The 12,027-nt window shown below is 35.2% G+C and overlaps 1 protein-coding gene across 2 annotated transcripts in view; it reads right to left on the minus strand.

The window, feature by feature from the left end:
- Positions 1-12,027, minus strand: part of RB1 (RB transcriptional corepressor 1) — a 139,917-nt gene that overhangs the window by 24,419 nt on the left and 103,471 nt on the right. For both annotated transcript variants that reach the window (XM_072760553.1, XM_072760554.1), the window contains one exon: positions 43-161. In XM_072760553.1, coding sequence (XP_072616654.1) covers positions 43-161 — 119 coding nt within the window. The remainder of the gene's footprint in view (positions 1-42; positions 162-12,027) is intronic.

Consider the following 12,027-nt stretch of genomic DNA (forward strand, 5'->3'; position numbering starts at 1 on the left):
AACCTATTTGCAGATTGACTGAATACCATATGTTCTACTTACATATCTGCTGCAGTGTGATTACTCTGGAGAGGAAGGTTGAGAGTACAAGCAGATTCAAGGTGATCAGCTGGTCCTTCTCGGTCTTTTGCTTGTTTAATCAGATCAAATAAAGGTGAATCCTATATAAACAAGATGACATTAAAACCACATTGGTAGGTATGATTTTCCCATGTACTCATTAAAATCATATTATCTGACATGGTAAGCACTACAAATTTAGTCACAATTGACAGCAGCGATTTAGAATCAGAGATCTTTCTTTCTACTTTGAAAAAACAAATTGCCAATTTTTGTTTTATATACATGAAATCGAAGAGATGTGCTTTGCATGCAAAATTTAAGGAGGTATTCACTTGTACGTGCATTGACCCTCCTATGAAATCTGCCCTTTGGATACTGAACACCAAATTGATAATGAAAGTCAGTTAATTTAAGATACACAGGCAAAACAGAATGATATGTCACTTTGATGGTTTGCTTAGACCTGAGAATTAAAGCACTTTCACAGTTTACAAAGGTAATTCAAATGTATTATCTCATGTAATCCTCAAAATAAGTCTGTGGATTAAGTATTATCATTATTCATTTTATGGATCAGAAAACTTGGCTATTTTAGTAAATTGTGACTGAATACTATATTATGCAGTAAAATTATTTTCAGAGTGTAGGATAATAATGTGAGGTTTATAAATACAGAAATCAAAACTCTTTTAAGCTTTTAAAAAAAATAATAGAATAGCTTCCTACAAGTATTAGAATATGACATATTAAAAACATTTTATTAATTTAGCTATTATTTTTCATCTTATCCAAAGGATTTACTGAAAAAGAAATCTATATTAACATCTGTTATTAACAATAATAATTACCAATTAGTAAATGCTTACTGCATGTACACATTTAGTTTTCACAAAACTCTATGCTGTCGGTATACTATTCCCACTTGAGAGAGAGAGAAAATGAGGCTAACAAAAGGATTTGAACTTAGGCAGCCGGGCTCCAGAGTCTGAGCTCTTATAAAAAGAGAGCAGCAATAAAACAAGTGCATGAATTAACTTTACTGAGGCTAATCCTGTATTACGCACTATTTAATAAAGTGAAGTGTTCCTGATAATCATTCTTCAAGCAGAAAACAACACAGTCATACTTACTTAATCAGAGAGGACTATCTACAACTACTACAATATTTGCTTAACCTAATTATACAATTTACCAAACAGTGAGAGCTTATATAAATTATTAGTTTCCTTTCCAGAGTAACTGTTTGATATAATAAATACCAAAACAATACAATGCTGAACAATGAATCAAATTTCGACAATGCTGAACAATTTATATTATAACCAGTTTGAACAATGGTAGTTAGCATTGTTTTTGAAAAACACGCTTGTTAAATATTAGAAATTATGCAAAAGAGGCCCAAAATTTGAACTAGATTTTCATTAAAAGTGATCATTTACAGCAGTTTTTTAAAAGTCTCTTATTTTTTTTTTTTAATTTTTATTTATTTATGATAGTCACAGAGAGAGAGAGAGAGAGAGAGAGAGGCAGAGACACAGGCAGAGGGAGAAGCAGGCTCCATGCACCGGGAGCCCGACGTGGGATTCGATCCCGGGTCTCCAGGATCGCGCCCTGGGCCAAAGACAAGCGCCAAACCGCTGCGCCACCCAGGGATCCCAAAAAAGTCTCTTAAAACAGCAATCCCTTTGTTAAACTGTAGACTAAAAGCAAATATTTTAAGAACTTGAAAACCTTAAATGTTGTATCAGTTATATACAACTTTACATATACAAATATTTCAAACAACTGTGTACCCTAAAATGTATTTTTTAAAGTGTTTTCTAAATTGATATCTTCATCAACTTTTTAAAAAACAATGAGAAGTATATATATCAACTTGGGTAGATCCTATTTTCTTTAATTCAAAGTAAGCTATTTTGTGGTATTGGGTATTAATTAAAGTCTTTCTTAAGTCACATTAAAAATGTTATATTTTGTATTTGTCGCATTATTTTTAAAATATTGTTTTAAGAAAGTAACTCCTAACTCAAAATTAGCCAAGAATTCTAAACCTGGGTCAGGGTTTACCTGAAGATGTTTGACATATCTGCTCTGGATAGGCAGCTCTAAGTGCAAAGGCAAAATTTATGCAATTAAACTAAGACAGCTGTTTCTCTAAATGAAATATTACAGGAGTCAAAAGTCCTCTCCCATCAGTACTAGCTTCAATGGCCACAGCAAGTATATCCAATGTGAGCTTCCTCTGTTTTAACAATCATGATAAAATCATGTGGAAGAGTCATTATTTGTATCATTTACCCTAAAGGCTGTAGGAGTTACTGTTCCTAATCCAAAGAAGAGATCTTATTCTAACTGAAAGCATAAGAAAACCTATAATGAATATTTGCAAAATGAATAAAAATTCATACAGCAGAGTTCATATTATAAAGGGAACTAATACAGTATGAGAAATGGACATTCAAAGAGGAATAGGGCATGAAAGCTTGTTAAAGGAAACTAGCATGTCTGAACATGATGAAAATCAAGAGTATTTTGTCACACTTGGAAGGAGCAGAGGATTATGACTGAAAAGAAAAGGACAAGATGGGTGGATAAGAGTTCAAAGGTGAAGAATAAACATGCTTGCCATGCTGAAGTGAGGAATCACCAAATTACCGATGATAATGCTGATGAGAAGAATTTGTAAAAAAAAGTAAAAGAATGAAAACATATATCCTATGATTAAATAATCACAATAAAAGTCACCTTTCTCAAATAATTCCTGTTTTAACCAGGGCCTCTCTACCAGAGAATCAAAACCACCAGATTTTTACCTTTGAGATTCTAACTAGTATCCTTTACTTACCTACATACATTATTCCATGACAGCAAATACTGCAGCAGGTTTAACCTATTCATAGCACCCAGGTTTTGTGTCAAAAATTATTTCATGACTAGACATTGAATTGTTTTCTTTTTTTTTTTAATTTTTATTTATTTATGATAGTCACAGAGAGAGAGAGAGAGGCAGAGACATAGGCAGAGGGAGAAGCAGGCTCCATGCACCGGGAGCCTGATGTGGGATTCGATCCCGGGTCTCCAGGATCGCGCCCCAGGCCAAAGGCAGGCGCTAAACCACTGCGCCACCCAGGGATCCCTGAATTGTTTTCAAGAAGATGAAACAAACTTAGAAACTTAAGCTAACATCAGTGAGGGATTTCACTGGCCTGGGCTTTGCTGCTTCTACCTTTAGGTGGACATACTCCTGTGGTTCTCAAAATTTCATAATTCTTCAAGTTTCCAATCTGAAGCTGAACTAGTTCTGAGTCATCAGGAAAAGGTTAATTGGCTTGGGCTTAGGCTCCTTGCAATCAGTGTTTGTTGATATGCACATTTACTATTTCTGCACCTGTTCTGGCTTTGGAAACCCCTTGGCCATTCTTGTCCTAGGGCCTTAAAATAAGGGTTAGCCAAATATGGGCACAACAATAACTTGACATGTAAATGTAAAGGTAATATGAGGTTCTACTGGCACAGCTTAGTTTCAGCACATCAGTATAGCCAGGCCAACTTAATGTTTGTACTTAATTAAATCTACAAAGTAACTATGAGATAGTAAAACTGTTAAATTATTACACTAAAATCTGTGCATTCAAATAAGCACTGTTAAATTGTGTGGCATTTTTTAAGTATAATAAGAGTTCATAATCTCTAATGATTAATTTCAGGTCTATACCATCAGTAGCCTAGGTCATCCCTAGAATGACACTATATTTTATAAGGTTCATTCCCACTTTTTTGATATAGCTTCCAACTTGCTGGAAAGCAGCCTATGTCAGAGTCTCCAAGGGAGCTTTATTAAACACAGAGATTTCTCCTCAACCCCTAAAATTCTGATAATGCCAAGAAGGAGGAACATCTACATTTTAGGAAAGTTCCTCAGCAGAGTCTAATTCTAATGCAATCCCACCATTCTAGCTCCCTCCCACCGGATCCCTGCCATGTCTCCTTTACATTTATCTCTCCTCTGCCCACCCCCTCAAGAACTAACTTTAGTTTTCTAATCCTGATATAAATTTCTAAAAACTCTAAAATAGCATACAACTCAATTTCTTGCCTTCTTAGGTTTCAAAAGACATCCTTTCCACCATTCCCTAAATTCTATCTTCTAGAATACTAATAACCCAGGTAAATTTGAGATCAGTCACATATAAAAGTACAGTCTCTGTTGTGAAACTCAGAAATTCCTTAAATCCTAGTATAGTCCAATCACTGACAAAAACTTCTGGTTCTCATTTTCCCAACATGTGGGAATTTCCAGATTTTCCAAATTTACTAGATTTTCCAACATCTAGTGATGACAGGGTAAGAAGATGGAATATTAGAAACATTGCATTAACTTTAGGAGAACTAATTTTTAATGCCAGACCCACAGCAAATATTTGGTGTTGTCTAGTGAGGATACCACACTGTCAGGTATATTAACAACTGTCATCTTTCTTTCTACTATGTCTTATCTTGATAACGATAATTAATGATTCAAAGCCATTACCACATACTTCATAATAATATTTTACTTCCTTCACTACCAAAATTCTGTCTTCTTGATTCTCTCAATTTAAGAATACTCATTGTGCATCTACTACCGTATGCCAAGTTCTATGCAAAATATTTTACAAACATTTTAATCTCATATAAACCTCATAGTACATCTATAAAATACATACTGTTATTATCCCCAATTTATAGATAACCTGAAACATGGATATTAAGAAATCTGCCTCATGTCATATGGCTAACGAATGGTGGAGCAGGGAATTAAACTCCAGTCTGTTTTAAGAGCATGTGCTGTTAGCTCCTATACTATGATATAAATCATGTTCGTTTATTCACTTTCTCTTCATTCTTTGTGCCTACTCTCATGCTTCTAGCTGTGTTGCCATGGTGGTGTTTCCCCCTACAATTAGCTCTATTCCCCACAATTCCATCTACCATTCATTTGCTCATTCTACAAATACTCACATTCCATGACAGGCACTATAGCGACTAAGAAGAATGTAATATTAATGGTGGTATCTAACCCACAAGGTTGTTGTGAAAATTAAATAAACTACATAAAGGGTTTGATACAGTACATGGCACAAAATAAACACTCAGTAATTCTGCACTCCAAGAGTTTATAGATTTGCTGAATGCCAGGCATAGCACCAAGCACTTTATTTATATTATTTCATTCCCCCAACAAACTCTAGGAAGAAGGCACTATTTTTTTTATGTCATTTTACAACTGAAGAAAAGTAGGCTAAGATTAAGTTGCCCAAAGGCACAATTAGTAAGTGGTGGATCCAGGATTTGGCCCCAAGCTTTGTCATTCCAATGCCCTTGTTTTTAATCCTTATTCTAAAGTCTCTAATGAAGGAAATAGTTAAGTAAATAAAAAACAGTAATATAGACCAGTAAGTTCCATAATCAAAGGATACACATGGTATATGCTGGAAATCAAGAGAAGAACATCAAATCTAGATTAGGTACATTAGGGAGAAACATCTGGAAGAAGGTTAAGCCTGACTTGTGTTCTAAAGGTAAAAGTTATTTCAAGTAGAAAGCAGAATAGATGGTTCAGAAACAAGAGAAAATATGGCTCTAGAGAAACTTCCTGTAGCTCCCATAGAGTGAGGAAAATAATACTCCCTCACAGGGTTTGGTGGTTATAACAATTAAATGAGATAATAAGTATAAAGTACTCAGAATGGCACCAGAGACATAAATGCTTAAGACCGAGATGATTCACTCCAAAAAGCTAAAACACAGATTTTATAGCAAGAGAACAGCAGGGTATTAAACTAATTAAAGGATTTTAAGCAGGTGACTAACAGGGTCCAGATGGGACTTTTAGACAGTTCTAAAATAAAATCCCAGTGCCGAGCACATAATGGATACTCAAATATTTCTGGGTGAAATTAAAATACAGCAAATCACCAAGAAGAAATGCTTTCTAATGGACATTAAATATCAGCTGTGGCATGCTGCTAGCAAGATCACCCCAATAATCCCTACCACTGGGTTATTTATACCCTTGTGAAGACCCCTCCTACACTGTACCAGGTTAGTCTGTCTGGTCAATGGCATATGGCACAAGTGATGGCATGTCACTTCTGAGTTAGCTTATAAAAAACCTACAGTTTTAGGCTCCTGGAAGTCCCATGGAAAGAGGTCCACATGGCAACAAAGGGAGCCTCTGGCTAACAACCAGTGAAGAAGTAATGAAGCCTGCCAACAACCATGTGAGTGAACTTGGAAGCAGATTCTGCAAGCCTTAACCTGACTGCATCCTTAGTTGACAACTTGAGGGTCTCTCCTGAGAAATAGGAGCCAAAACCACACAGCTGAGCCACTCCCAGATTTCTGACCTTCAGAAACTGTGAGATAACAAACTTTAGTTATTTTAAGTTGCCACATCTTGGAGTAATTTCTTACACGGCAAATAGATAACTGATATAGCAACTGACTGTTTTAAAAGACTATAAAGAAAACAGTTAGTGAAATACTTAACTTATGAAAGTTGGTGCTTATATGGGTAGCACTGTATCCATGACTCAGAGAGCAGTTTTTCTCCTGGACTCAGGCAAGCTGTCTCATGTCATTATTTATCTACTTAAATTAACTGTCAGTTAATACTTCACTCTGCTTTGCCACTTAATCTTGGGAAAGAAACCAGACTCTACCAGCAAGATTAGTATAAATCCCAGTGAATAAATAATACACATAGAAAAAATAGAAGCTACAAGTCTACTCTACATGATATTTCATAATTAACATACATTTTTTTTAAACATACATTTTCTAAGCAAGCATGAACTTCTCCTGAGAGTCAAAGACTTAAAGGCTATCAAGTCAAGGTGTTCCTAAAAGAGATTATGATTATCCAAGTAAGCACAAGGTCTCTCGTTCTTGTAAAAAAATTAATAATAAGAGTGAAAGACGGGAATTGCTATTGTTTTCTGGGTATTTTAAGGAATATTATTGGAGCCACATTACAGGAAATGTTTTTGTACTATCCTAAGCCAAATCATTGTAAGATCATTTTACCCTGCAAAAGGAAACTCAAATATAAAATAGATAATCTAGGGAAGGCCTTGACTTTTCTAACAGTTCTTTCCCATTTTAAACTTTACTTCTTTTTTAATATTGATATTCCTCAGGATATTCTTGCTAATATATGTATTCGCTGAGCCACTATCATGGCTTTAATTATAGCTATATTACTCCCAAATCTACATTTCTAACTAAAGGTACTTGTTCAAGTTCCAGATCAATTATTTCCAACTAGATATCTCAGACCTCTACATGGATATGTGGCAAAAATGCCAAATACTCACATGTTCAAACATTAACATGAACTCATTACTCTCATCACCAATCAGCTATGACTCCTTCAATAAATATCCTCTTTGGTTAACTGTGTTATCAACTACCTAACCACGGACAGTACAAATCTTGGCATTATCCTCAGTTTTACCCAGGATTCTAATCCTTAGAGATTCATGCTTTTACCGTTAATATATTTTTATATTTGAAACCAGTGTCTTGAATAGCACAGAGCTGGGTCTTTCCTTTTTACCTACTTTGACAATCTTTGCCCTTTAATTGGGGTGCTGAGACTATTTATATTTAATGCAATTACTGATAATGGTTAAATACTACATTTATTTGTTCCATCATCATCTTTGTTCCCTTCTTGATAAAGGTGCAAAAGCAAATCAATGGAAAAAGGATAGATTTTACAACAAATATTGCTAGAAAAACTGAATATCCATAAGCCAAAATAAAAAAAAAAACCCTGACTTAAATCTCAAAACTTGTATAAACAAAACTAAAAACGGGGCTTCTGGCTAGCTCAGTTGGTGGAGCAAGTGACTCTTGATCTCAGGGTTTTAAGTTCTACATGCATGTTCATGTCAGAAATTAGTTTATTTTTCATATTGTTTAAAATGGATGGTGGCTAAAGTCATTTTTGAGAACTTTATGGTAAAACATAGTTTAAAAGATACAGTAGAAACTATTCTTATCAAGTAGAAAATGTTGTTATCTAATAGGACATAAGAAGCAAAAGCAGTGTTCCCTTCTACATCTTAAAGATACGGTTCCCTGATTACAGCTATGGAAGTATAACAGCAAAGACTTAAGTTAAACCTACATCTTGGAGCACCTGGCTGGTTCAGTGAGTGGAGCATGTGACTCTTGATCTCAGGGTTAGGAGTTCAAGTCCCACTTCGGGTGTAGAGATTACTTAAAAATAAAATCTTTTAAAAAGCCAAATAAACCTAGAGCCTAAGGTTCATTGATGGAATGGATGAAGAAAATGGACTGTATGCAGAATATTATTCAGATATAAAAAAAGAAGAAAATCTTGCCATTTGGAACAGTATGGATAGACCTTAGGGCATTATGCTATGTGAAGTAAGTCAGACAGAGAAAATGAATACAGTACAATCTCACTCACATGTGGAATTTAAAAGAACCTAAACACTGAGCTCATAGATACAAAGAACAGACATGAATGCCAGAGAGGCGGGGCGCTGGGAAAAATGGGTAAAGGGGCCAAGGTATAAAATTCCATTATAAAATAAATAAATCATGGGGAAGTAATGTACATGGTGGCTACAGTTAATAACATTGTATAGTATATTTGAAAGTTGCTAAGATAGTAAATCTTAGAACTTCTCATCACATGAAAAATTTTGTAATTATGTGCGGTGATGAATGTTAACTATACTTTTTATGGTAATCATTTCATAATATATACAAATATTGAATCATTATGTTGTCCACCTAAAACTAATATAATGTTATATGTCAATTGTATCTACTCCCTTTGTCCCATTATGGAATTTCACATTTTTTCCATAAGCTTCACTGCTAATTCTTTTGGTTCTTCATCTCCACAAAGAACTTAAAGAAACAAAAGGTCACATATTGTGACCCTGTAATGATTTGCAATGATTCCCATACAAGAGACAGATATAATATCTACACAACATGGGTGCATTTCAAAAACATGCTCCACGAAAGAAAAAAGACACAAAAGAGCCCATGTGGTGGAATGGAGTGGAAAGAGGTACTCAGCAAACCTGCTGGGATGAGGACATTTCATGTCGTACTTAGGATGGCAGTAACCTGGATGTATAAATTCATCCAAAGACACTGAACTGTAATATTTTTTTTAAGATTTTTTATTTATCCATTAATGAGAGAGAGAGAGAGAGAGAGAGAGAGAGAGAGAGAGGGGCAGGGACACAGGCAGAGGGAGAAGCAGGCTCCACACCAGGAGCCTGACGTGGGACTCGATCCCGGGTCTCCAGGATCACTCCCTGGGCCAAAGGCAGGTGCTAAACCACTGAGCCACCAGGGCTGCCCTGAACTGTAATATTGTATCACCTACACCACACACACACTAAAACAATCAGTGTGACAGGATGGAGGTGTCAGCTAATGCCATGGCAGTAATCATTGCATAATATATAGATGTATCAAATCAATACACTGCATACCTTACACTTGCACAATGTTGTGTGACAACTATAATCTCATTAAAGGTGGAGAAAAAAATTTTTTAAATTATATCTGAGTAAAAATATACATATAATGGGAAAAAAAGAATGAAATCTTGCCACTTGCAATGACATAGATGGAGCTAGAGAGTATACGCTAAAGTGAAATAAGTCAGAGAAAGACAAATCCATCTGATTTCACTCATATGAGGAATTTAAGAAACAAAACAAATGAGCATAGGAGAAAAAAAAAAAAGAGAGAGAGTGAGAGAGACAAGCCAAGAAACAGACTCTTGTGACAGACATGACAGTTACAAGAGGGGAGGTGGGTGAGGGGTGAGCTAGATAGGTAATGGAGATTAAGGAGGACACTTGTAATAAGCACTGAGTAATGTGTGGAAGTGTTGAATCACTATGCCGTACACCTGAAAGTAATATTACACTGTATGTTAACTAATGAATTTAAATAAAACAGTATTTTTTTAAAACCTAGAAAATGATGGGCAGCTGATTTATTATGGTAGTAGAGTTATGATACCTTTTTTCCTAATTTTTTCTACTTCTCTTATTATTAAGAACCTTAATAATATCTCTCCTACATTATAAGCAATAAACTTTTTCTTAGGAAAAATTATTGAAAAACCAACCTCATGGAATGATGTCATATGTGCCCAGAAAGTGGTGGAGTTACATCAGAGAAAAGTGAAATTACAGTTCCAAAAATGAAAAGGGCTAGGTAATAGTACTGTCAGAACACAAGAAAAAGGAAAGAGTTGGCTGCTTGAAGGATTGACACAGTGACAAGTATTTAAGGGTAGATCCAAAATTAGGATACCATGCGATGATGGAGAAAAGACAATTGTAACATAGAAATACCTTTAAAATCCCAGATGTTCATTCAAGCACATGTAGGACAGACAAGGAAGTCAACTGATGTAGGCTGTCAGATGTCACTGCTACTGGGGAAACTGAGCCCAGGAAAAAAATTCAGTCCCGAGTAAATAGGTAAATAGGGTGCTAGCCAAAGCGTCGAAGAGTAAAAGACGAACGTGACAACTGCACAGGGAGGCAGAAGTTAGGATGAGATTTGACTTGAAATGGAATTATTGACCTGGGGCTCCTTTTAATGAAAGACAGGTATTTTTCTAGAAGTATTTAGTTTCAAAAACACTGTTGAGTAGCCAAAACCAAACCAACACACAAAAAAATTCCAGTTTATAAGGTGTCATGCAAAACAAAAATCGTAAGTAGACACATGGAATTTTATCAAATTGACATGCTGTTTGGAAATTATCAATTGCCATGAAAATTTTGGGTACATGAATCTGATGAGTAAAGTTATGGAAGATGAAGTTGGAAACACAAATCGGGGGAGGGTGTTTTTAAAGCTTTTCAGTTAAAGGTTAGTCCCTGGGACATACATGATTGGTTCCTTCACTTCTGTTCAGATGTTCCCATATCAGCAAGCCCTACCTAGAACACTTTCCCTCTCCTCCTAAATGTATTTGTCATCAGAGACCTTACCACCATATGACCAGTTATGTAACTACTTATTGATTGCCCGTCTTCCCCAAATAAAATATAAGTTCAGGAATTTTTTTCCCTGCTGTACATCCCCAGCAACTGGAAGAGGCCCTGGCACACAGCTGGCGCTCAGGAAATATTTTCTATTGAATAAACAAATATCAGCAGATCCAAGATCAAAGATAACATAAGAAGGAAAAAATTTTAAATGTGTCTATCCTATTTCCCTATCTATATAACCAGGCCAATAACCCAGCCACTGTTTTTGGTCGGGCTGAAGCGATCTACTTTCAACTAAAAACAACAACAAAAAGCTGGGCTTTAAAAGGGGCCCCTTCTACATCAGTTCTTCCGGTCTTTTGTTTCTAATGTTTCTGAGGCAGCACTGGTGACATCTGGTATTGATAGGAAACCCTCAAGTTTTCCAAGAATGTGAAATCAGTTGATTAAAATAATCACACCAGCAAACCAATAAAAGAAGTGATCATGGAAATTTTGCTCTGGGAATGGGTTACCAGTGGTTTAGAATCTTGCTGATTAATTCTTCTATATACCTTGAGTAACAGTATCTGTTAAAAGAGCCTGTCTCTTTGAGTTCTAGTTAAGAGCAAAACATCTGCATGAAGGCTTAAATAAGTTTCTGCCGTTAAGTGTATTTGCAGTAGTGTTCACAGAACTAATCTTAAAAAATTGTCATTTGTAAAGGAAAAAGAAAGAAGGAATCTAACTTATGTATACTCATTTTTATTTTGAAGGCCAAAACTTTAAAAAATTAAAAATATTAATTTGGGTATCAAAAACTGCAAATCACTTTTAAGTTAAGTGAAAAAACAATATTCGTTTTTAGATCCTTTTCACATTTTTAAAAATGATTAATTTTCATTAGTTTTATTTTTATTTTTTTATCATT

The sequence above is a fragment of the Vulpes vulpes genome, chromosome 6 (genome assembly GCF_048418805.1).
Source record: "Vulpes vulpes isolate BD-2025 chromosome 6, VulVul3, whole genome shotgun sequence".
NCBI classification, from domain to species: Eukaryota; Metazoa; Chordata; class Mammalia; order Carnivora; family Canidae; genus Vulpes; species Vulpes vulpes.